The 27,071-nt window shown below is 34.8% G+C and overlaps 1 protein-coding gene across 1 annotated transcript in view; it reads right to left on the bottom strand.

Moving 5' to 3' along the window:
- Positions 1 to 26,432, bottom strand: part of LOC116480096 (phosphoserine aminotransferase-like) — a 70,933-nt gene extending 44,501 nt beyond the window's left edge. Inside the window, exon 1 of the mRNA XM_058426195.1 lies at positions 26,352 to 26,432. Within this exon, the coding sequence (XP_058282178.1) occupies positions 26,352 to 26,432 (81 nt within the window). The remainder of the gene's footprint in view (positions 1 to 26,351) is intronic.
- Between the last annotated feature and the right edge of the window lie 639 nt (positions 26,433 to 27,071).

Here is a 27,071-nt window from a genome sequence, read left to right as displayed (position 1 = left end):
TCAAGATGCTGTGACCCAAAACGACTCAGCAGCTAAAGAACTGACCTTGGTACTTTACTATAGTCACTACAGATAGCATCCCCCCACTTCCAATCCATTGTAGGAAAAATTCCAGGAAATGTAAAGTAAAAGGATGTGCATTTGAGCCTTTTGAATAATTAAGAGAAAGGCTCCTGAATGAATTAAGAGTTCTTTCTTTTCATTCTAGAGGAGAAAAGAAAGAGATTTATTTTTCTACATTTTCCAAAGAGGGAAGTCAAGTTGAAGAAATGCTCTCTAAGAGAAACTGTTATAAAATTTGTGTATGCTTGATAGGAAGCCTGGTTATATAGAATTACTGAATCTCTAGCTCCCCCAACCCAACCTCACACGTATCATGTGTTGCCACCAGAACAATAAGTGCTGAGTGAATTCTTAATATATGATTTCTGAATTTGTTTTTCTGTATCCATGTGGGAGAGGGAGGGGAGCATTTGGAAACGTCAATCATCATCTGAATATTCTGAAAGTAGGATGCTAATAGAGTAGCTCATTCGATGACACAAATCTGGTGAAACATGTAGAGTGGTCATCTACAGTTCAATTTCCAGTGACCTTAACCAATGAACAGGAGCTGACTGTGACTCAGGCCTTAGAGACAAGTGAAGAGAGAGAGAAAGATATAGTCATTGTAGAGTCTCATGTGAAATGTAGACTCTCTCCCCCTTTTTAAAGGAAAGTAGAAGATGCTGAATACCAACCAAATAAACCATGCACAACATCCACATGGAGACTGCTATGCAAGCCATTCACTAACAAAAAGTTGAAACAGTCTGAGGTACAGTAAGGCTGGGACATGTATCTCCTACTGAATTATTGCTGGGAATGTAATTCAACATCTAAACCACTGGATCATGAAAATGAAAACCATCTACAGTCAAACAACTTAGTATCCACATTAGCATGGGTTTACGAATTGATTCTTGTATTAACATGATTATTGTAATCAACACTTTGCTTTAACATGGATACTATTTCAGTAAAGTATTGCTCAAAAAATAAAGTTGCAATAACTTCATTTATTTAAATTTCCTGAAAATTTATTTATATTAGCAACATCCTACTCAACTTTCTGTCATATGGGTAAATGGGCACTTCTCAACTTTCTGTCATATGGGTAAATGGGCACTTCTCAAAATAACAGCTATCACTTAACTATTGACTTGACTGGTGTGTTCATCAATTCTAAACAATTACATCATAAATTTTGCCTAATCTCAATTAGGCTTCACATTGAGTGGTCTGCCTTAAATCAAACCTTATCAATGTTCTACTTTTGCTGTTGGTCTTCTAGTATATTACAAAGTGGAATACAGTGAGCATAAACTTGGCTTAACATGATTATTTTATTTTGATGATTTCTTCCAGGAGTCTTCATTTGACAGCTATAATAGCTGAATCTACTTTTTAATTGTTTTGGCTAAGATTTAGTATACTGAAATTCCAAATAGTTACCTATTTTACGGGATTTATATATTATAGTAGTCATGAGATTACATGCAGCCAATGTAGTCATATAAAAAGAGGAATTTTAAGTGAAAAAAAAGGAAGATACACAACAATAGGTACAGAATGCTTTGGGGAAAAGAAATCTATGCATGTATATGGGTGCATGTGATAAAAATATTTACAAGCATGTATAAGAAACAAGTGACAGTGTATATACTTTGAACAGAGATAATAAAGTTAGGGGTATGTAGGATAACTTTTTATATTATTCCCCTTTCTATTTTAGTGGATTTTAAAAATGAATTTATGTATTATTTGTAGCTGAATATATTGTGTATGTTTTTGCAAGTGATACAATAAAAAGACCTTTGAAATAAGAACTAAGAAATATTGTTTAAAGTTTGACATTGACTAAGTAATAACTAAGAAGTTCTTTAACTTCACTGGGCCCAGTTTCCTCATTCATATAAGAAAGATGATCAATTTTCATCATTGTTTTCCACTATTTTCTATTATGAAATCATATTTAAAACTATGTAACTGAGTATAAATATAACTACTTTTATATTTTAATCTCAAATAACTGAGTAGATGTGTAATCTGAATTCAAATGTAGCTTATTCTCCTAGTCATTCTGTAATTTTTTTTAATAAATGTATGCATCCTTGCATAACTAGAAAAATTCATATAATCTATAAACTTAAAATAAGATGGTGTCTATAATTGATTTGTTTATTTCTGTAAAATACATTGAATATTTTGGATTCAGAATTCCTTCTTGGTCAAAATAATTGAAAAATATCTTAGAATGAAAATCTATTACTGTGAAAATGCCAAAAGTACTTCATTATAGTAGGATAAGTTGTTTAGAATAAGTTGTATTAGTTTTATGTTGCTGCTATAACAAAAAAAAAACTAGTACAAACTTAGTGGCTTAAAAGAACAAGTCAATAAATCAGAAATCCATTACAAATCTTACAAGGCTAAAACCAAGATGTCTGGAGAACTGTGTTCCTTACTGGAAGCTCTAGGGAAGAATCTGTTCTCATGCTTTAAAAGGACATACATATTCCTTGGTTCATGGGCCTATTCCTCCGTCTTCAAAGTCTGAAACAGAAGTTAAGTACTTATCGTGTCTCATTACTCCCTCTCCTTTTTTCTCCCTCTTCTACTTCTAAGTTCACTTGTAATTACTTTGTGCCCACTTGGATAATTCAGGGGTAGCTACCCATTTTAAAGTCAGCTGGTTAGTAACCTTAACTTCATCTGCAACCTCAATTTCCTTCTTCAATGTACCCTAACGTATCTACAAGTTTTGAAAATTAGGATGTGTGCATCTTTGAGGGGGTCATTATTCTGCCTATCACAAGTATGTTTTCATCTTTTTCTAAAGTTTTTTTTTTTAAAAAAATAGATGAAACACTAAAGTGTTTGCTACCTATTTCAGTATTTATTACTCTAAATGTCAAGACAGTTATAAATGCCTAACTCAGTAATGTCCCTTTTCACTAAAAAATAATTCACCTTATTTGACTCTCCTTGAATATGCTGATGTGAATGTCAGCAATTCTTATGGAAATCCCAGTCACATAAACTTAAAAAGGCAATCAAATCAGCCATTAGGCAGGAGACTCAATTTTTAGAAATCTTAGTTCACATGTTCTCTTGTCTATTGATCTTTCCTTCTCCTTGCTTATTGCACCTACCTTCTGTATCATGGATCATGTTGCCTGTTGTTTTCTATACACAATCCCAATATTTTCACATTTATTTTTTTAAAGTTTTAAAAGAAAAGCATTTTTATAGCAATATGAAATATGTAGTTAGACTAATACGACTTTAGCTCTTTGAATGGAAAGCTCAATTTTATAGCATACTCATGAAGAAATTTGCTTTTCATTAAAATAGAATCTTTTACAAATCTTGGCCCTGTTTTTACTAGCTCTGTAACCTCTAAAAAACTACTAGGGTGGGCGTGGGGGCTCATGCCTCTAATCCCAACACTTTGGGCCGAGGCGAGCAGATCACCAGGTCAGGAGATAGAGACCATCCTGGCTAACACGGTGAAACCCCCGTCTCTAGTAAAAATACAAAAAAAATTGGCCGGGCGTGGTGGCATGCTCCTATAGTCCCAGCTACTTGGGAGGCTGAGGGAGGATAAATGCTTGAACCCGGGAGGCAGAGGCTGAAGTAAGCCGAGATCGCGCCACTGAACTCCAGCCTGGGTGACAGAGCGAGACTCCATCTCGGAAAAAAAAAAAAAAATGCTAATTTATTTTAAACTTTAGACTCCTTTTCTGAGATGCAAGAATAATAATCTTTCTTTAATGAGGTGTTTATAAGGACAAAATGACACAGTGTCTGTAAAACGCTTAGCATATTACACCACCTTGAGTAAAGTTTGAATAAGTATGTTTTATTTTGAATATTACGTTTATTTAGGATAATAGAAGAATGACACTATGAAACAGTGATTCTCAGCTGTCATTATACTACACCACACAGCATGTGCAATCTCCTGAATGAACAATTGCCCTTTATTTTATGTTGTGGGATTATGTAAAACTTCACATTATAATGATAATTGTAACTCTTTGCAACAGACATCTTAGAAACAAAACAGTGTGCCATGGGTCATGGTTTAGAAATACATGGTAGAGAATATCTAAAGTTGGTTGAAGAATAAGTTCTAATTACCACAGAGTACTATATACATAAAAAGAGTACTGGGGAATAAGATTGCAAATAAAAGTTGAGATGTAACTGAGAGTGCATTGTGTAGCATTCATTATAGAGCATTATGTAGACAAAAATAGAAGCTGTCATATTCTTTCTTGTAACTTATTATTAGAAAAGTGGTATAAATACATATAAAATGGTAAGAGCCTACATAATTTAACTCAAAATTTAAAGGTAAAAAATACTAATAAAGGGTATACTTGGGTGGAGATTAATTTTTGTGTAGATTTTTATAAGCAATAATTTTCTAAAAATAACATGCTGCTTTTATAATCAGTAGAAAATACTTGATGCCATTGAAAAACTTGAATACTTTCTACAATATTAGGCTTTTAAAAATTAATTAAAAATTAAAAATCAGGGTAATGTGAATATAATTGAAATCATGTAAGTTTGGCATTTATCTACTGAACAATTATTTGGCCTAATTTGTATCACATACTATTGTAGTATGAAAAATAATATAATTGAATACTGCATTAAGCTTTAAAAGAGAAATATTTCATTAGAGTATAAAATATCAAGACTATTTAATAAGGTGACATAATTTCACAAATAAGTTTTTCAAATTTATCCAACTAAATATAGAAATATGGAATTATTAGGCAATAAATAAATATGCTAAAACCCTATAATAGAAAGTATTATTTCCATTTATATATCCTTTACTCATTCTTAAGACTGAATAACATTATGGTTTCAAATTGTTATAGAAAACTTGCATTCTTTCTGAGATTTTCTATGTACTATTTTCTTATTTTTTCAAATGACAATAAGCTTGAAATAATATGTTTTTCAAAGGTAGAACGTGATGTCTTGATAGATGTTGAATTTTCATTACTCTCTGTAATCACTGGGATGATCATTTGACAAAAGCTACGTATAGAAGATATAATAATCATGTGACATCTGGCATTAAATGACTTTTAATGTGCTTCATAAGATACAGACATTCTAAATATAGTTATTTATTAAGTCTTAATATGTTTTATATTTCAGAATTCTAAAGTTCTGTTAAACTTTCTTATTTTTTTATAAATTTAAATTTATAAATTATAAATGCAAATGAAATTTGAAATGTTTTAAGTTTCAAAGGATTGTGATCTTGTGTAATAACTTGCATCACATTTTCATAAGGCAATTTATGTCTACATTTATACATTTCAACAATATAATTTTCAGTGATTATTTATTTTCATCTCTAATGATTAGAAGCTCTCCACGATATGTCATAAAATAATAAATGTTGACAATGGTGGAAAGCCTTTACATGTCCCTTGTTGAAATGAAATAGTATGACATATAGTTGTTTCTTCCAACTCTATTAGTAAAGAGATTCACAATTTTATTATAAACCATAAAAGATTCCATGCCTGCTAAGGGTGAGTCAGGCATGGTGTGGTGAGGGATGTGTGAGCAAGTGTGGGGTCTGGCCATTGCATAGTCAGACACACCAGCTGCTGCAATGCAGTGGGCAGCTCCAGGTTCCAGAATGGGTGACAGCTCTCTGTGAAGCTACAGCTAGACCAAGTGCAATGCAAGGGGCTTCAATGACTGGCACCAGGGAACATGGTGGTGCCCAGAAGTTTGGAGATGCCAGGAACCACAGGGCCCCAAAAAGGAATTCATAGCCCTAACTCAGGGAACTCCCAAGTCTCAGCTCTCCAAAGGGCTGTAGCTCTTCTGTCTTTCTCTTCACCCACAACATGGTGAGCAAGGGACATGTTTCAGCCCTGTTTGTGTTACAGCTCTTTTAGCCCTGCCATTCAACAGATCCTGCCTCCAGGAAGAATGAGGTACATAGATAAGTGGAGGGGGTAGCTCTTTTCTGCAGCCAGGGTCTCCCAGTGAATGTTCAGCTCCTACAAGAGAGACGACCCTTGAGTGGGAAGCTCCTCTCTGCAGGCAGGTTGTCCCATTGTCTCTGTAGCTCTCAGCAGAGAGGAGGTCCTAGAGTGGGTACCTCCTCTCTAGAGATGGTAGTCCTGATGTCTGCTCAGCTCTGGCTGAGCCAGGGGCTTTTATGGGCCTCACAGGGGAGGCAATCTGTGCCATTTGGCCCATGGGTGGCCATAGGCAGGCCCAAAAAAGGCACCACAAGTTCATACTCTGCTTAGTGGGACTGGCAGCTGGAGGACTTCAGGTCCTCCCTGGCCTGAAGGTGGGCACTCACTGAGGACGTGCTCCCTTCCACCCAGGAACCTGTCTGGCTCCTGTTGCTGCTCATGGTGCTCAGGCTGTAGGTGTCAAGGAGCACCTGCAGACTGGCACTGAGCTGCCCACAGCACCACCTCAGCTTTACTCTTATGCTCCTCAGCACCCAAAGTCCAGAGGGAGCCAAAGTAGCAGGGGTCTGGCATGTCAGCACTGCCCTGGGGGTGTGCACACCCAGCCAGGCTGCTACAGTGCCTGGGCTCAGCCCCAACTTTGCTCTGATATTAGAGTGGGCTCTGACAGCAGGGAGACTCCAGGCAGCCTGAGCAGGGACTTTTAAGCCTCCAAGGGCAAGGGGGACCTTCCTGGGCCTCCAAGAGTGCAGAGATGCCTAGGTTCACAGATGCAACTTGGGTGTCTGCAGCTGTGTTTGGAAGGGCAGGATTCCTGCCTGCTCCATGGACTTGGAGTGGGAGGTCCAGGTGTTCAGCCCTGACTTGAGGAGCTGCAGTTGTGCATGGGAGGGCTGGGCTTCCACCTGCTGCCGGGGCCCAAGAGCACAGGGATGCCCAGGTCCACAGCCATGGCTTGGGTAGTTGCAGTGACACCCAGGGAGCTCCTGCCCCAACTCAGAAGGGATGGGGATCCTGCTTGTCCCTGGCTCCCGCCAATTCCATGGAGCATGCAGCCCCAGCCATGCCTCCCTGCTGCAGCAAGCATGATGGCAGCAGCTGTTCCAGGTGGCCTAGAGCTGCCTTCAGTATAATACATTTTACAGTAATGTAACAAGTTTTATTGACTACGATAGTGGCAATTTCAAATTTCAATAAAATGTATTTGGTTGTTAAAAATAGGACTCAACTATTGAAAAATGCATTGCACTTTGAAAAATTTTAATGGCATACATTATGCTTCTTTTGCTTTTTTAAAAAATACTGTTTTGAATTAGTAATCAGTAAAACATTTGGAGTATGTTTGTTTGACTAAAAGCAAGAATTAACTACGTTAGATATAGCCCCTGTGGCACATGTTCTGTGCTTTTTTTTCTTGGTGGATTTTCTTTCAATAAAAATAAAGGCTAAATAATCACTTCATGGAGTATTCAGCCACATTATTTATCTCATTTATTAATTACCTCAACTTCAGTTGTGCTTATGATAAATATTATAGTTTATGTAACTTTTGAATTTCATTGGGGGTTGCAAAGTGGAGTTGGAAATAAAAACTTGACCATTGATAAATTAAAAAAAAATGCTTTATCTGATGTACCTGGTGTAATGTAAAAAAAAAAAAAAAAAACTGTACCTAAATAATAATGGAATAAGAATAAAAAACAAGTTTATTTTTATAAGCATGAGAATAAAAGGGAATGGAATAAAAAGAAAAGGGTAGAGGACACTTAAAAATTCATTTAACCAGGTGTTTTTCATTTAGATGATCACTTGGCAGAAACATTGTATAGAGATACATTTGGGATCTGACTAGAATTTTATCTTTATATTATTTCGGGTTCTAACTCTAATCAATTTTATTATATATTACCTTTCTTAATTTATACTTATACATTTGGAGTCAGGAATCCATTTAACTCTTAGTAATTTAATTATATTAGATAATGTATTCACTTTTCATTATTCTGCTAGTAGTTCTAACAATGCAGACTCAATGGTGCTTGCAATGAGACAGGAAAAAAATTGCTTGTTAAAATTACCATGTTCTTCTATTCTGTTCCTGTGCTTTCCTGCTTGCTTGCCTTTCTTTCTTCCTTCCTTCCTTCTTACATTACAAATCTCAGTGAGACAAGAATAATTTGGCATTTCAAATATTACATGTGTAACTTATTTGTGAAAATATATTTTTAAAGATGAAAAACAGCATCTCATTACAGATGAGCATTAACATATTAACTTTTGCAATCAATTTTCAATATAGGAAACCCTAACTTTGAACTGTAATTGAGCAAAAATGTTATCCATCCCCCAATACCCCTATTCTTCTCATTGGCAGACTTGTATTACAAAATTTTTGCTCAGTCATTATTGTTTTCATTGCTGTTGTTTTGTACTGAATTGTGTTTCCCAAAAAATTCCCATATTGAAATCATAACCCCAATGTGACTGTATTTGGAGACAGGGTAGGGTCTTTAAAGAGGTGATTATGGTTAAACAAGGTAATAAAGATAGAGCTCTAATGTCAAAGCACTTGTGTCCTTTTAAGAAAAGGAAGGGTGAGCATACAGTGGAAAGGCCATGTGGAGTCATAGCCAGAAGGCAGCTATCTGCAAGCCTAGGAGAGGTCTCAGGAGAAACCAAAGCTGCCAATACCTTTACATTAGGCTTCCAGACTCCAGGCTGTGAGAAAATAAATTTCTATTATTTAAGCCACCCAGTCTGTGATATTTTGTTATGGCAGCCTAAGATGACTAATACAATGATGCTTTTGGATTTTTAACAATAAGTTATTTGTGGAAATTTGTTTTCTTCAGTTGATATATACAGGTCTACATAACAGTCTTAATTTTGCTTCTTGGCTTAAAAAGCCAAAACACTTAACACATGGCCATTAACAGAGTAAGTTTACAAAGTGTTTCCCTAAAGTACCACTTCTCCTCTCTGAACTCTTAGAAGGATTTATCTGACCTTTCAAAATAACATTTTCTACAATTTACTTTAAAAAGCATGCTATTTTATTATTTATCACTGCAATTAAATAGAAAACAACTTGAATCAAAGAACGACATATTTTATTTTATTTTCCCTTCATGGACCTAAACCTCTTCCAAGAAGCTCTTAATAAACAATTGCGAATTAATGATTACAGGAAAAGAAAGTAAATGCAGATATTCTAGAAATGGATTCACTTCCTGAATTTTCTTTTAGAAATTTATCCAGTTGTTACTCAGTTTCCCAAGCCAGGAATCTAGAAACAAGTTTCTTTTACTTTTCTGTTTCAATTATATTTCCACATGAAAAAAAAAAAATCAGCAAGTTCAATCAATATTACCACTGTTCATATTAAATACCCCTGTTCTTCATCCCCAGCATCATCACTCTAATGTGGATTACCTTGACCTTTATTTTTCTGAGTAATTACAACTGTCATATATCTGGCTCCCTGTACCCATCTCATTCCATTTCTATTAATGTGCCAATGACAATTACAAAAACTTTTCGAGGTATGAATAGCCATGCCATCCACCTGCTCCAAATATTTTGCAGCCTTTTCCATTCTCTTTGGCGAAAAAGTTATTAATTCTTACTTTGGTAGATGTGTTATCATATAAATATCTTGTTTCGAATCTTGGAAATGGAAACTAGTCCGGAAATTTCACAAAAACTGTGTATAGTAGTAGGGTGGTGGTGGTGTGGGAAGTTAAATGTGATTAAGAAATCAAAATATTCTCTATGACCAAAGTTCATAACTTCACTAATTGACTTTGGCTCCTTTTAGTTAATTTTGTTTACTAAGTTATTGAATTTCTGTATAAGAGCATATTAATCAGATATAGAAACAAGATATATGAAAATTAGTAATGCATGTCAGTTCAGCAAAAAACTTAAGCCAGTACATTTTGCCTTTCACAGTACACTAAATTAATCTTTTAATATTCCTACTCTTCTATTTTTATTGAGGATTCATCCAGTGGGAAAAATTAAAAGCTTAGGGATATAATCTACTCATCTAAAATATGCTTATTTTCAAGATGTAAATAATATTAATATAAATAATAAATATGTTAATATTAATAGGCAATGTGAAGCATTGTTTGCATTCCTAAAGAAATTGGAATAGTTATTCAATATATTCTAAACCTTTCTAGAAGTCTGACATTGCTAAATATTGAATTAGGTTAAATGGAAAAAATATCAGAAAGAGAAAGAGAGAAGGAGAGAAAGAAAAAGAGAGAAAGGGGGACAAAAAGAAGAGGGGAAGGAAGCTAGGAAGACAAGAAGAGAAATGGGGAGGGAAGGAAATAAATATTAATAGAAAGATAACCCCATTTTGAATTCTAATGACTAAACCTAAGAAAGAAAAAGGGGCTGGAAATTAGTGGATCAGCATTGTTGAGTTAAAAATAACTGTCTCTGTAAGTTTGTGTTACTCTAGAAGAATGCAATAGATGGTAGCTTAAACAACAACAATTTATATCTCTGAGTTCTGGAGCCTGAGATATCCAAAATCAGGCTCTGGTAGATAGAGCTGTTGTCTGGCAAGGAACTTTCTGGTTGGATGTCTCCATGTATCCTCACATGGTAGAGAAAGAGCAGAGAAAGGAAGCAAGCTGTCTCCTGTCTATTATTGTAACAGAACTAATCCTGTTAATGAAAGCTCCACCTTCATGAGCTAATTACCTCCTTCCTAATACAGTCACACTGGTGTTTTAGATTTCAACATAAAAATTTTGGGGAGGAGACACAAACTTTCAGTCCATAGCAGTAACACATTCATAAATGTGACTTTGCCTGTGATAATTCAGGCTTATTTTTATTGTCCCAACATCCTGTTGCGTTAGTATTATTTTTGTTCTCAAATGGCTGTGTCAGGAACAATAAATCATGTGGTTGCACAAGCTAACACAGTACTTAAAAGACAATGAAATAAATTGCAACTTACAACCAACTTAGAATAGAAAACTCAGAGTTGTTCTTCACTAATCTTTTATACAAATCCCTAATACATCATCCTAAAATTATAATTTTGAGGCAAAAACATTATTTTTGCTTAGTTAAGTGGAGGCTCATAATTTTCTACAATCCTATCTAATAAAAAATTAATATCCTAAATGTCTTTTCAATTTTAAATAATCACTAATAGTCATTTTAAAAACTTAGAGGTGTCAAGATCCATTATTATTTTAATATAATTATTTTACTTTTCTGTCACATCAAGACAAATGTTAAGCAAAATGGGATTACATAAAAGTACTTTTAATATAAAAGAAATCATATTTTAGCTAATAAAATTACATTAGTACTTCTAATATAAAAGGATTCATATTTTAGCTACTCTGTCCACATTAGATTACATTTTTTTTTGGAAATAGATGGTAAACACTTTGTTAATCCAGAAAAGAACTATAAAGCTTGCAAATACATTAATAGGAATAAAGATTATTACAGAATATGGTGAATCATAATAGATAAAAGTGAGCAGAGGGAGCTTTTGACATTCTATTCCATAACAGACTGAGACAAAAAGGATAGTGCAATAGAGCAACTACAGTAAACGACAATTTATTGTAAATTTACAAATAACTAAAAGAGTGAAATTGGAATATTTCTAAAATAAATAACTGATAAATGCTTGAAGTGATGGATACCCCAATTACCCTGATTGTATCCGTGTATGAAAATCTCACATATATCCTGTAAACATGTAAAACTATTATGTAACCAAAATAATTAATTCTTCAAAAAAATATAGACTTGTTAATCTTAGGAGCTGAGTAGCTGTCTAGATTGTTTGTCTATATGTCACTGGAACTACAGAAGAATGTGACATAGAATGCAGTATGTTAATTTTGTTGGCTTCTGCCTTTCCTCATTTCTTCCTCTTGAAGTACAATATAAAATTTTATTTTTTCTAATTTATTTATTACACAAACACATGGAAACAAAATGTAAAAATTAATTTTAAAATTATTTCACAGGTAGTTCCATCAACCTGATTTCAGAAACTTTTTGTACATAGTTTTTATCAGGTCAGTAGCTAATTCTGGGTATACAGTTCTCAGCAATATGGCTTAACTGGAAATGAAACAGTAAGGAGAAGATGAAAAGTATACTCATCGGTTTGTAGAAAACTAAAGAAAGCAACTATATTAATAAAGCTCCTGAGTGGCATTATAGAGATTTTGGTTTGTAATAATGATAATAATAATTTTATTTATTATCATTATTCATTGTTTCTGGCACTAGAATAATGTAGACAGCTTAATAGAATAAAGTAGCAAATTATCCTTCTCATGAGTAAAAGATGCAAATATTCACATTAAATAAATAATAATAAAACATCATTATTTTAACTATATGCTTTACACATTAATCAGGCCAAAAGTTTTATTTTAAAATCAAATTTAATCTAAAACTCAGGTATAAATAGAAAAATACAACAATCTATACATTCTTTGGGAAGAGAAACACTGGGTAAGAATAAACTATTTCTTAAGAAAGTCAGGGGGTAGTGTGTGCGCGTGTGTGTGTGTGAGATGTGTATACACATCTGAATACATAAGCAACATGATCACATTCTCTCCCAAATTAAGGTATGTAGATATTTTTGTTTGCTTTCTTTAAGTCAGGAGGGAAAAAAGCCTGGAAAATGAATTGTAAAACAAGTCCGAGTAAAAAGATGAAAAAAAAAAGAGATAAGAGTGGAAATCAGTAAAAGAGATAACAGAAGGACAACATTAAAATATCAGTGAAAGCAAAAACTGGTTCTTTATAAAAATTATAATGGAATAAAATTATTTTACCTAAACTGATAAAAGCAAATGTTTAAATGGTTAATATAAATTAGTAAGGCTAGACATGAAATGAGGCATCATTAATATTCCTCCTACAAATCCTAAAATGAGAATAAAGAACGATTATGAAATATATTATGACAATATCCTGAACCATTTAGATACAAGGTACAAATTTCTTGAAAGATATAAATTACCACAGTTAATTCTAGAATAAATAGAAATCCTGAATATATCTATTTGACTAAGGAAAGTTAATTCATCAAGAGCACCTGTATCTCATTTTTGAGCTCTTTTGCACTTTTTACCCCATATATTAAAGTCTATCTTCATCTTGTTTTCACAAAGAGTGATATATTTTCTAAGTCATTATATATCTTGGATTCTATCACGGTTACTTATTATTCTTTGGGCAATATTTCTTCACCAAAAACTTTACAATTAAAAATAAATACAATCACCACTTGTTTGAGTTGAAATGCTTTTCATGAAAATAGCTGCAAAACTTTTTCACTTAATAAGTTAACATAATGCCTCATATAAATGGAAATTTAGATATAAGAGATTGCAGGCATAATTGTTATAAATACTTTACTTAAGGATTGCTATACTTTTTTTTTCTGCCTCTTAATTCTGCAGTTCTCAGCTTTAAACTTAATCTCTAAACATGTTGCCTGTGATGTCAATGTGTCTCCCAATAGCATTTGTGGATGAATGTTTCTTTGTTCATCCGTGGCAGGAGATTGAGAAATCTCTTTCCTAATCGGGAATTGTAATTACCCTTTTTGGTTTAAATATACTACCCTGGGCATGTGCACATAGTTATGACAGTAGCAATTTTAGAAAATGTCATTTATTGACAAACCAACTTGTAGATGGATGCTTGCACAAAGTAAGGATTCTCTTATGAAGGAAAAAGAAATACAGAGGTCAGCCTGCTTGCTTTATGTTTATTGCTAATGTACATTATTTTTCCTTCCTTCAAATTTAAAATGCTTTTTAAATCTTATCATATTCCTTATAACTCAAATATTTTAATAACATATGTCTTTTTATGGATATATTTTATATTACATTGCCTGGCATAATGTGAGGTCTTGTAATTTGCACAGAAGTTGTGACATAGAGGTATCAAAGGCAATTGCGATGAACCTAAAAGAATGCCATAGGATACTAATCGGGGAAGACCACAGACAAAAAAAAATCTAGTGATTTATATTCAGAAGTAAAATGTCCTAACCAGGGTAAGAAAGCACATAGAACACTTAATAGGAAGTCAAATGAAAATAAATTAAAAATGTGTAGTGCAAAGTATGGCAGCGTCATGCTAATATGATTCCTGGAGGCAATGGAGGGTCCTTGGATAGAGGCTTCTTGGAGGCTTGGTAGCAATAAGGGATGCATAAATGGCTAAGAAACAAAGCCTTACTGAAATTAGAAAATGGTGAAGAAAAAGAAATCTTTAGGGGATGTTAAACCAGAGAAAGGTCCATTTATTTCTATTTGTTGCAGAAACCCCTGTAGCGACAGAAAAGATTATGCTTGAATTTAGAAATAAAGAAAGCCATCAAACTTCACCACCCTAGATTCTTTTTCTACTGTTAGTACCAGAAAATTCAACACGAAAATAAAAAACAACAATTGTGAATACTGAACTCATCAAAGTTACTACTAGAACAAAAGAAAGCATGAGAAGTATATATTTTTAAACAAAAACATTCTCAAAACAAAGCTAAGAAACAAAGTTAAACTGTAATACAACATTCTGATATGAATAAAATGTAATCAAACAAGCATTTGCAAAATTGATTTTCAGAATTGGAATAACATCACAAATCAAACACGTAATAAATTAATTGATCAGCAATGGCGATTAACATAAAACAAAAGATTACAGCACATTATGAACTTCTCTATGGAAGAACACAGCAGTGCTTAATACATAATAGAACTACATAAATAAATAAATAAATAAATAAAACTTTAGATCTATCAGAATTTTACAGGAACTAAAGAGGACAGAGGGGCATGCTACATTGCACCAAGGGGATGCAGTCAGCAGTATCCAGTTGGTGGAAAACTCTCTGGACAAGCAAATGGTGTCTTCCATAAATGAAAGTTAAAACACAGGAAAAAGAGAGAGAGAGAGAGATGAAGGTGAGGAGGGAGGGAGGTGGTTACAGATAAAAATGACTCTAAGACATAGGGGCTAATGTGAGGATCTTATTTTCATTATGATTTTTAACACATTATCAGACAATTGAAACTTTACAGAGAGAGGATATTTAGGGGTATTACATACTAACAGTTAATTTTATTTAGCTTAGATCATATTCTAATGCTATTAAACATAAAAGTCTTTTTCTCACAGAGATTGAATTGTATACCTGTGCTATCCTTTCTAGTTCACAAGGTTCAAACAGAATTATCTGGTCAGCCAAGGTGAAGGAAACAGCCCCTGTCCAGACTCTGCAGGTCAAGACATCTTATGTGGTCCTAACGTTCTTGGAGTCAGCCTTTAGGGTCCTCAGGTCCCACTTCTTGTGGTCCCTTCATCCCACATTCCAACTTCCATACCACAGGCAGTCATCCGACATCAGCTGTCACCAAACAAATATTCACAGCTTTGAAATGCACTTCTAGGCTCCATCTAGAGCTTTACCACAGCTTAATTATTTAAAAAATTAGACCGCTAGCAAGACTAATAAAGAAGAAAAGAGAGAAGAATCAAATAGATGCAATAAAAAACGACAAAGGCGATATCACAACCGATCCCACAGAAATACAAACTATCATCAGAGAATACTATAAACACCTCTACTCAAATAAACGGGAAAATCCAGAAGAAATGGATAAATTCCTCGAAACATACACTCTCCCAAGACTAAACCAGGAAGAAGTTGAATCTCTGAATAGACCAATACCAGGCTCTGAAATTGAGGAAATAATTAATAGCTTACCAACCAAAAAAAGTCCAGGACCAGAAGGATTCACAGCCAAATTCTACCAGAGGTACATGGAGGAGCTGATGCCATTCCTTCTGAAACTATTCCAATCAATAGAAAAAGAGGGAATCCTCCCTAACTCATTTTATGAGGCCAGCATCATCCTGATACCAAAGCGTGGCGGAGACACAACAATAATTTAAAAAAGAGAATTTTAGACCAATATCCATGATGAACATTGATGCAAAAATCCTCAATAAAATACAAGTAAACCGAATTCAGCAACAAATCAAAAAGCTTATCCACCATGATCAAGTGGGCTTCATCCCTGGGATGCAAGGCTGGTTCAACATATGCAAATCAATAAAAGTAATCAAGCATATAAACAGAACCAAAGACAAAAACCACATGATTGTCTCAATAGATGCAGAAAAGGCCTTTGACAAAATTCAACAACCCTTCATGCTAAAATCTCTCAATAAATTAGGTATTGATGGGACATATCTCAAAATAATAAGAGCTATCTATGACAAACTCACAGCCAATATCATACTGAATGGGCAAAAACTGGAAGCATTCCCTTTGAAAACTGGCACAAGACAGGGATGCCCTCTCTCACCACTCCTATTCAACATAGTGTTGGAAGTTCTGGCCAGAGCAAAAAGGCAGAAGAAGGGAATAAAGGGTATTCAATTAGGAAAAGAGGAAGTCAAATTGTCCCTGTTTGCAGATGACATGATTGTATACCTAGAAAACCCCATCGTCTCAGCCCAAAATCTCCTTAAGGTGATAAGCAACTTCAGCAAAGTCTCAGGATACAAAATCAATGTGCAAAAAACACAAGCATTCTTATACACCAATAACAGACAAACAGAGAGCAAAACCATGAGTGAACTCCCATTCACAATTGCTTCAAAGAGAATAAAATACCTAGGAATCCAACTTACAGGGGATGTGAAGGACCTGCCTCTTCAAGGAGAACTACAAACCACTGCTCAATGAAATAAAAGAGGATACAAACAAATGGAAGCACATTCCATGCTCATGGATAGGAAGAATCAATATTGTGAAAACAGCCATACTGCCCAAGGTGATTGATAGATTCAATGAGATCCCCATCAAGCTACCAATGACTTTCTTCACAGAATTGGAAAAAAAACTACTTTAAAGTTCATAGGAAACCAAAAAAGAGCCCGCATTGCCAAGTCAATCCTAAGCCAAAAGAACAAAGCTGGAGGCATCAAGCTACCTGACTTCAAACTATACTACAAGGCTACAGTAACCAAAACAGCATGGTACTAGTACTAAAACAGAGACATAGACCAATGGAACAGAACAGAGCCCTCAGAAATAATGCCGCATATTTACAACCATCTGATCTTTGACAAACTTGACAAAAACAAGCAATAGGGAAAGGATTCCCTATTTAATAAATGGTGCTGGGAAAACTGGCTAGCCATATGTAGAAAGCTGAAACTGGATCCCTTCCTTACACCTTATACAGAAATTAATTCAAGATGAATTAAAGACTTACATGTTAGACCTGAAACCATAAAAACCCTAGAAGAAAACCTAGGCAATACCATTCAGGACATGGGCATGGGCAAGGACTTCATGTCTAAAACACCAAAAGCAATGGCAACAAAAACCAAAATTGACAAATGGGATCTAATTAAACTAAAGAGTTTCTGCACAGCAAAAGAAACCACCATCACAGTGAACAGGCAACCTACAGAATGGGAGAAAATTTTTGCAACCTACTCACCTGACAAAGGGCTAATATCCAAAATCTACAATGAACTCAAACAAATTAACAAGAAAAAAAAACAACCCCATCAAAAAGTGGGCGAAGGATATGAACAGACACTTCTCAAAAGAAGACATTTATGCAGCCAAAAAACACATGAAAAAATGCTCATCATCACTGGCCATCAGAGAAATGCAAATCAAAACCACAAGGAGATACCATCTCACACCAGTTAGAATGGCCATCATTCAAAAGTCAGGAAACAACAGGTGCTGGAGAGGATGTGGAGAAACAGGAATACTTTTACACTGTTGGTAGGACTGTAAACTAGTTCTACCATTGTGGAAGTCAGTGTGGCGATTCCTCAGGGATCTAGAACTAGAAATACCATTTGACCCAGCCATCCCATTACTGGGTATATACCCAAAGGATTGTAAATCATGCTGCTATAAAGACACATGCACACATATGTTTATTGCAGCACTATTCACAGTAGCAAAGACTTGGAACCAACCCAAATGTCCAACAATGATAGACTGGATTAAGAAAATGTGGCACATATACACCATGGAATACTATGCAGCCATAGAAAATGATGAGTTCATGTCCTTTGTAGGGACATAGATGAAGTTGGAAACCATCATTCTGAGCAAACTATCACAAGGACAAAAAACCAAACACCGCATGTTCTCACTCATAGGTGGGAATTGAACAATGAGAACACGTGGACACAGGAAGGGGAACGTCACACACCAGGGACTGTTGTGGGGTGCGGGGAGGGGGGAGGGATAGCATTAGGAGATATACCTAATGCTAAATGACGAGTTAATGGGTGCAGCACACCAAGATAGCACATGTATACATATGTAACAAACCTGCACGTTGTGCACATGTACCCTAAAACTTAAAGTATAATAATAATAATAATAATAATTAAATACTAAAAAAATTAAATACTATGTTTTTTAGAAATGTTATGTTTTCCTTGTGGATTTCAACATTAAACATTTAATAGGTATGTATTGAGAGCTTACTCTTTTAGGTGCTGGGGATAGAAAAATGAGCCTATCTGTGTCTCTACTCTCATTCTAGTAGAAGAGGGCCAATGGCAAGTTGGGTTGAATCTTTTAGAATCCAGCCAAAGTTTTGGAGCATATTAGCTGTGAATTTAAGAAAAAACACTTCTTTTTTCTGTTCTTCAGTACACCATAGCAAAAGAGAAACCCATAATTGATCTGACAGAATTGTCTTGATTATCAAATTATATATAATAAAGAACCATTTCTATCCAAAAGAGCAAAATTTCTGCTTTGATAGTTATTTTTTTCTAATAGTTTATCAAAGTTGAATCCCAATAAAAGAGCTACTCACAAAAAATCTATAACTTTAATGAAATTAAGAGGGTTCATATCAAATGCAAATAAGGTTAACATTACAGACTATATTTATTCTATAGACATGTACAATTACATATAAATGTATATGTGCTTATTTTATCCTTGATATTAAAATAGTTAAACTATTTACTAAAAATATTAATGAATGGAACATATACCACCAAATTAGTGCTTTATAAATATTCATTTAAAGAATGCTTTCGATTCATCTCCAATTATATCGTGATTTGTACTTCATATGATAATTCAAAAAAGATTATGAAGAAGTGGGGCAGAGTCATTATTTTTTCCTCATAATTGAAAATCTTAAATTAATGATAGAGGAAATTATTAGTTAGGGTGAGGAAAGCACTCCTTACAAACTATGACTGGGAGTGAAAATCAGTTGAAACATCCAGAGGGATATTTATGAAATCGAACCTCAAATTTTAGACAAAATAAAAGTTTAAGATGATCTAAAAATTTATCTTTTTAATAATATTTACTGATATAAATTACAATATTAGTTGAATAAAAATGCAAGTTGAAGCAAACCTTAATTTTATAACAAACATATGTCTAGAAATCAAGACACAAATGTTGGCATTCCTAAATATAAAAATATAATATTTTGGAAAATATTAGATAATGCAAATGGAAAGAAGAAACAAACACTAAATTTTATTATTTTGGTATGTATTATAAGATAATGAACACTTTGGTTAGAATATTTTAAAATATTTGTTTGCTTCTTTGTTCTACTTTCCCCCAAAAATATATTTTTGTAATAAAAATGTGCAAAATTGTCAAGGTTACAAATAAACAAATTTTTAAGTGTCTATAATGCCATATTTATTAATGTTAATGTTATATTTATTTTAATATGAAAATATAGTGCAGACCAAAATAACATCACATTTTTTCTCACAATGATTCTTGGAGTAAAATTTGTCTCTGATTTTCTCATTAATGTTAAAAATGAACTTTTAGTTTAATAATTTAAAATATATTACTACCTTTGCTGCCAGCTACAAACAGTCCAAGAATGACTAGGGAGAGCAATGACTTAAGGTCAGTTGAATTTCTCTTTATAGTGATCTAATCAAAGATAAATTGATCTAAAGAAATATTGAGTCTGTGTATCCTGAAACACACAGAAAACAGTTGTTATAGAAAATGAAGAATTTGGAAAGCATAATACTTCACAAATTTTGAATTATTTTGTTGATAATTTCAATTTTAATGTCCTCTACAAAATTGCAAAATGCCTCACAATTTTTAGTTTATTCATATATACTGAATTATATTAAATGATAAAATAAAGTAGAATGTTCACAAACAAAAAATGCTCTTTATATAATTAAGGCACTCAAAATGCACATTATTAATAATTCCAAATTATTTATCAGGGTTAACATATTTGTCCTTTAAGAAATAATATCCTTACATTTTACAGTGAAAATGGGAAACACATTAACACAAAAGGAGCTCAGATTTATGTCAGTTAATGTATTTATTTACTTCACATTATGCTTTACTGAAAAATGCTTAAATAGGTAATTTATATAATCTGTATAGTTAAACAATAAAATTATAGTCAATTTTTCTAAACACACCAGTGTAACTCTATTATAGATCTTTCATAAATTATCAATAGAATAATTGTGAAGAGCACACGTCTTGGAGGTTAAATTACTGGGTTCAGATCTAAGCTCCCTACTAAGCAGAAGTTTAATCTTGGGCAAATCTTGTCCCTTAGCTTCTTCAACACTAAAATAGGATAATACTAGTGCTTACCTCATCAGATTATTGTGAAAAAAAAAAATGATTACTATCAGAAAAAAATAAGCATTTTATAAAATCTAAAATTTTAAAATCTAGGAATTATCTCTACATACAAATTTTATTTTATCATTAATATTATTATTTCTCATGAAAATACTACATCTACTAACTAGTATTAGCAATATGGAAGGTAGCATCGTCAGAATTTCAATTGCAATGAAAACTCAATAACCTCTCCTAACAATTATTTGCAGAATATTAATTTAAAATTATTGATCATGAAGTGATTCTTAGTGAACACCTGAAATCTTTTGGTATTTGATAGAAGAGAAAACAACATAAGCATATAGAAGCATTTAATTTGTGCAGTTTATGTGAAAAATTGTAAGCATATTATTGAATTTTTATGACAGTCCTGAGAGGTAATTTTTTAATTCAGATTCTATAAATGTTGAAACTGAGTTTTACTCTATAAATATTCAGTAGAGCCAGTACTGCTTTCTGCAGACAAAGGAAATCTTCAGTCGTTTGCCTACAACATTATAATTAAGCCACTATTTAGGCTTAAAAATGTAGTCTCTAGGTGATTATTTTTATGATGTTGGATTAATGCAAAATTGACATATTATCATTTTAAAGAAGGTATAGGAATACGGGAAAGAATGTTAGCCTAGAGATTGAACAGCTGACTTGTCTAAATCACAGTATTTTTGTGAGCCTCCAAAGAAATGTCTGTGGAAATGTTCTGTGAACTGTGGAAGCACATGCCACTGGGACACTATAGAACTTAGAAGTTGTTATGGTGGTGGCAATTTTTTTTTAATTTTAAAAAATTTCCAGTAAATCACTTTGAAAGTCCTATATACACACAGGCAGAGATGGTTACCTTTTTTATTTTATGTCATTTTTATTTTTATACTTTAAGTTTTAGGGTACATGTGCACAACATGCAGGTTTGTTACATATGTATACATGTGCCATGTTGGTGTGCTGCACCCAGTAACTCCTCATTTAACATTAGGTATATCTCCTAATGCTATCCCTCCCCCCACCCCCCACGCCACAACAGGCCCCGGTGTGTGATGTCCCCCTTCCTGTGTCCAAGTGTTCTCATCTTTCAATTCCGACCTATGAGTGAGAACATGCGATGTTTGGTTTTTTGTCCTTGCTATAGTTTGCTGAGAATGATGGTTTCCAGCTTCATCCATGGCCCTACAAAGGATGTGAACCCATCAATTTTTATGGCTGCATAGTATTCCATGGTGTATATGTGCCACATTTTCTTAATCCAGTCTATCATTTTTATACATTTGGCTTGGTTCAAAATCTTTGCTATTGTGAATAGTGCCGCGATAAACATACGTGTCCATGTGTCTTTATAGCAGCATGATTTATAATCCTTTGGGTATATACCCAGTAATGGGATTGCTGGGTCAAATGGTATTTCTAGTTCTAGATCCCTGAGGAATTGCCACACTGACTTCCACAATGGATGAACTAGTTTACAGTCCCACCAACAGTGTAAAAGTGTTCCTATTTCTTCACATCCTCTCCAGCACCTGTTGTTTCCTGACTTTTTAATGATGGCCATTCTAACTGGTGTGAGACGGTATCTCACTGTGATTTTGATTTGCATTTCTCTGATGGCCAGTGATGATGAGCATTTTTTCATGTGTCTTTTAGCTGTATAAAAGTCTTCTTTTGAGAAGTGTCTGTTCATATCCTTCAACAACTTTTTGATGGGATTGTTTTTGTCTTGTAAATTTGTTTGAGTTCCTCATAGATTCTGGATATTAGCCCATTGTCAGATGAGTAGACTGCAAAAATTTTCTCCCATTCTGTAGGTTGCCTGTTCACTCTGATGGTAGTTTCTTTTGCTGTGCAGAAGCTCTTTAGTTTAATTAGATCCCATTTGTCAATTTTGGCTTTTGTTGCCATTGCTTTTGGTGTTTTAGACATGAAGTCCTTACCCATGCCTATGTCCTGAATGGTATTGCCTAGGTTTTCTTCTAGGGTTTTTATGGTTTTAGGTCTAACATGTAAGTCTTTAAACCATCTTGAATTAATTTTTGTATGAGGTGTAAAGAAGGGATCCAGTTTCAGTTTTCTACATATGGCTAGCCAGTTTTCCCAGCACCATTCATTAAAGAGGGAATCGTTTCCCCATTTCTTGTTTTTGTCAGGTTTGTCAAAGATCAGATGGTTGTAGATATGCAGCATTATTTCTGAGGGCTCTGTTCTGTTCCAATGGTCTATATCTCTGTTTTGTTACAAGTACCACGCTGTTTTGGTTACTGTAGCCTTGTAGTATAGTTTGAAGTCAGGTAGCATATGCCTCCAGCTTTGTTCTTTTGGCTTAGGATTGACTTGGTAATGTGGGCTCTTTTTTGGTTCCATATGAACTTTAAAGTAGTTTTTTCCAAATCTGTGAAGAAAGTCATTGGTAGCTTGATGGGTATGGCATTGAATCTATCAATTACCTTGGGCAGTATGGCCATTTTCAAGATATTGATTCTTCCTACCCATGAGCATGGAATGTTCTTCCATTTGTTTCTATACTCTTTTATTTCAGTGGTTTGTAGGTCTCCTTGAAGAAATCCTTTACATCTCTTGTAAGTTGGATTCCTAGGTATATTATTCTCTTTGAAGCAATTGTGAATGGGAGTTCACTCTTGATTTGGCTGTTTGTCTATTATTGGTGTGTAAGAATGCTTGTGATTTTTGCACATTGATTTTGAATCCTGAGACTTTGCTGAAGTTGCCAATCAGCCTAAGGAGATTTGGGGCTGAGACAATGGGGTTTTCTAGATATACAATCATGTCATCTGCAAACAGGGACAATTTGACTTCCTCTTTTCCTAATTGAATACCCTTTATTTCCTTCTCCTGCCTGATTGCCCTGGCCAGAACTTCCAACACTGTGTTGAATAGGAGTGGTGAGAGAGGGCATCCCTGTCTTGTGCCAGTTTTCAAAGGGAATGCTTCCAGTTTTTGCCCATTCAGCATGATATTGACTGTGGGTTTGTCATAGATAGCTCTTATTATTTTGAGATATGTCCCATCAATACCTAATTTATTGAGAGATTTTAGCATGAAGGGTTGTTGAATTTTGTCAAAGGCCTTTTCTGCATCTATTGAGATAATCATGTGTTTTTTGTCATTGGTTCTGTTTATATGCTGGATTATGTTTATTGATTTGCATATGTTGAACCAGCCTTGCATCCCAGGGATGAAGCCCACTTGATCATGGTGGATAAGCTTTTTGATGTGCTGCTGGATTCGGTTTGCCAGTATTTTATTGAGGATTTTTGAATCGATGTTCTTCAGGGATATTGGTCTAAAATTCTCTTTTTTTGTTGTGTCTCTGCCAGGCTTTGGTATCAGGATGATGCTGGCCTCATAAAATGAGTTAGGGAGGATTCCCTCTTTTCCTATTGATCGGAATCATTTCAGAAGAAATGGTACCAGCTCCTCCTTGTACCTCTGGTAGAATTCGGCTGTGAGTCCTTCTGGTCCTGGTCTTTTTTTGGTTGGTAAGGTATTAATTATTGCCTCAATTTCAGAGCCTGGTATTGGTCTATTCAGAGATTCAACTTCTTCCTGGTTTAGTCTTGGGAGGGTGTATGTGTCGAGGAATTTATCCATTTCTTCTAGATTTTCTAGTTTATTTGCATAGAGGGGTTTATAATATTCTCTGACGGTAGCTTGTATTTCTGTGGGATCGGTGGTGATATCCCCTTTATCATTTTTTATTGTGTCTATTTGATTCTTCTCTCTTTTATTCTTTATTAGTCTTGCTAGTGGTCTATCAGTTTTGTTGATCTTTTTAAAAAACCAGCGCCTGGATTCACTGATTTTTTGAAGGGTTTTTTGTGTCTCTATTTCCTTCAGTTCTGCTTGGATCTTAGTTATTTCTTGCCTTCTGCTAGCTTTTGAATGTGTTTGCTCTTGCTTCTCTAGTTCTTTTAATTGTGATGTTAGGGTGTCAATTTTAGATTTTTCCTACTTTCTCTTGTGAGCATTTAGTGCTATAAATTTCCCTCTACACACTGCTTTAAATGTTTCCCAGAGATTCTGGTGAGTTGTGTCTTTGTTCTCGTTGGTTTCAAAGAACAACTTTATTTCTGCCTTAATTTCATTACGTATCCAGTAGTCATTCAGGAGCAGGTTGTTCAGTTTCCATGTAGTTGAGCGGTTTTGAGTGAGTTTCTTAATCCTGAGTTCTAGTTTGATTGCACTGTGGTCTGAGAGACAGTTTGTTATAATTTCTGTTCTTTTACATTTGCTGAGGAGTGCCTTACTTCCAACTATGTGGTCAATTTTGGAGTAAGTGTGGTGTGGTGCTGGGAAAAATATATATTCTGTTGATTTGGAGTGGAGAGTTCTGTAGATGTCTATTAGGTCCACTTGGTGCAGAGCTGAGTTTAATTCCTGGATATCCTTGTTAACTTTCTGTCTCGTGGATCTGTCTAATGTTAATAATGGGGTGTTAAAATCTCCCATTATTATTGTGTGGGAGTCTAAGTCTCTTTCTAGGTCTCTAAGGACTTGCTTTATGAATGTGGGTGCTCCTGTATTGGGTGCATATATATTTAGGATAGTTAGATCTTCTTGTTGAATTGATCCCTTTACCATTATGAAATGGCCTTCTTTTTCTCCTTTGATCTTTGTTGGTTTAAAGTCTCTTTTATCAGAGACTAGGATTGCAACCCCTGCCTTTTTTTGTTTTCCATTTGCTTGGTGGATCTTCCTTCATCCCTTTATTTTGAGCCTATATGTCTCACTGCACATGAGATGGGTTTCCTGAATACAGCACACTGATGGGTCTTGACTCTTTATCCAATTTGCCAGTCTGTGTCTTTTAATGGGAGCATTTAGCCCATTTACATTTAAGGTTAATATTGTTATGTATGAATTTGATCCTGTCATTATGATGTTAGCTGGTTATTTTGCTCGTTAGTTGATGCAGTTTCTTCCTAGCCTCAATGGTCTTTACAATTTGGCATGTTTTTGCAGTGGCTGGTAGCAGTTGTTCCTTTCCATGTTTAGTGCTTCCTTAAGGAGCTCTTTTAGGGCAGGCCTTGTGGTGACAAAATCTCTCAGGATTTGCTTGTCTGTAAAAGATTTTATTTCTTCTTCACTTATGAAGCTTAGTTTGGCTGGATATGAAATTCTGGGTTGAAAATTCTTTTCTTTAAACATATTGAATATTGGCCCCCACTCTCTTCTGTCTTGTAGAGTTTCTGCAGAGAGATCAGCTGTTAGTTTGATGGGCTTCCCTTTGTGGGTAACCCAACCTTTCTCTCTGGCTGCCCTTAACATTTTTTCCTTCAACTTTCATGAATCTGACAATTATGGGTCTTGGAGTTGCTCTTCTTGAGGAGCATCTTTGTGGCATTCTCTGTATTTCCTCAATTTGAATGTTGGCCTGCCTTGCTAGATTGGGGAAGTTCTCCTGGATAATATCCTGCATAGTGTTTTCCAACTTGATTCCATTCTCCCTGTCACTTTCAGGTACACCAATCAGATGTAGATTTGGTCTTTTCACATAGTCCCATATTTCTTGGAGGCTTTGTTCATTTCTTTTTATTATTTTTTCTCTAAACTTCTCTTCTTGCTTCATTTCATTCATTTGATCTTCCATCACATACCCTTTCTTTCAGTTTATCAAATCGGCTACAGAGGCTTGTGAATTCGTCACGTAGTACTTGTGCTTCGGTTTTCAGCTCCATCAGGTCCTTTAAGGACTTCTCTGCATTGGTTATTCTAGTTAGCTATTCGTCTAATTTTTTTTCAAGGTTTTTAACTTCTTTGCCATGGGTTCAAACTTCCTCCTTTAGCTTGGAGTAGTTTGATCATCTGAAGCCTTCTTCTCTCAACTCATCAAAGTCATTCTCTGTCTAGCTTTGTTCTGTTGCTGGTGAGGAGCTGCGTTCCTTCAGAGGAGGAGAGGTGCTCTGATTTTTAGAGTTTCCATTTTTTCTGCTCTGTTTTTTCCCCATCTTTGTGGTTTTATCTACCTTTGGTCTTTGATGATGGTGACGTACAGATGGGGTTTTTGTGTGGATGTCCTTTCTGTTTGTTAGTTTTCCTTCTAACAGTCAGGACCCTCAGCTGCAGGTCTGTTGGAGTTTGCTGGAGGTCCACTCTAGAACTTGTTTGCCTGGGTATCAGGAGTGGAGGCTGCAGAACAGCAGATACTGGTGAGCAGTAAATGTTGCTGCCTGATCATTCCTCTGGAAGTTTTGTCTCAGAGGAGCACCCGGCCGTGTAAAGTGTCAGTCTGCCCCTACTGGGGGGGTGCCTCCCAGTTAGGCTACTCAGGGGTCAGGTACCCACTTGAGGAGGCAGTCTGTCCGTTCTTAGGTCTC

This window comes from Hylobates moloch, unplaced genomic scaffold (assembly GCF_009828535.3).
Source record: "Hylobates moloch isolate HMO894 unplaced genomic scaffold, HMol_V3 SCAFFOLD_13, whole genome shotgun sequence".
In the NCBI taxonomy this organism is placed as follows: domain Eukaryota; kingdom Metazoa; phylum Chordata; class Mammalia; order Primates; family Hylobatidae; genus Hylobates; species Hylobates moloch.
The sequence above is the reverse complement of the archived record's forward strand: the minus strand, read 5'-3'. Positions and strand labels throughout refer to the sequence as shown.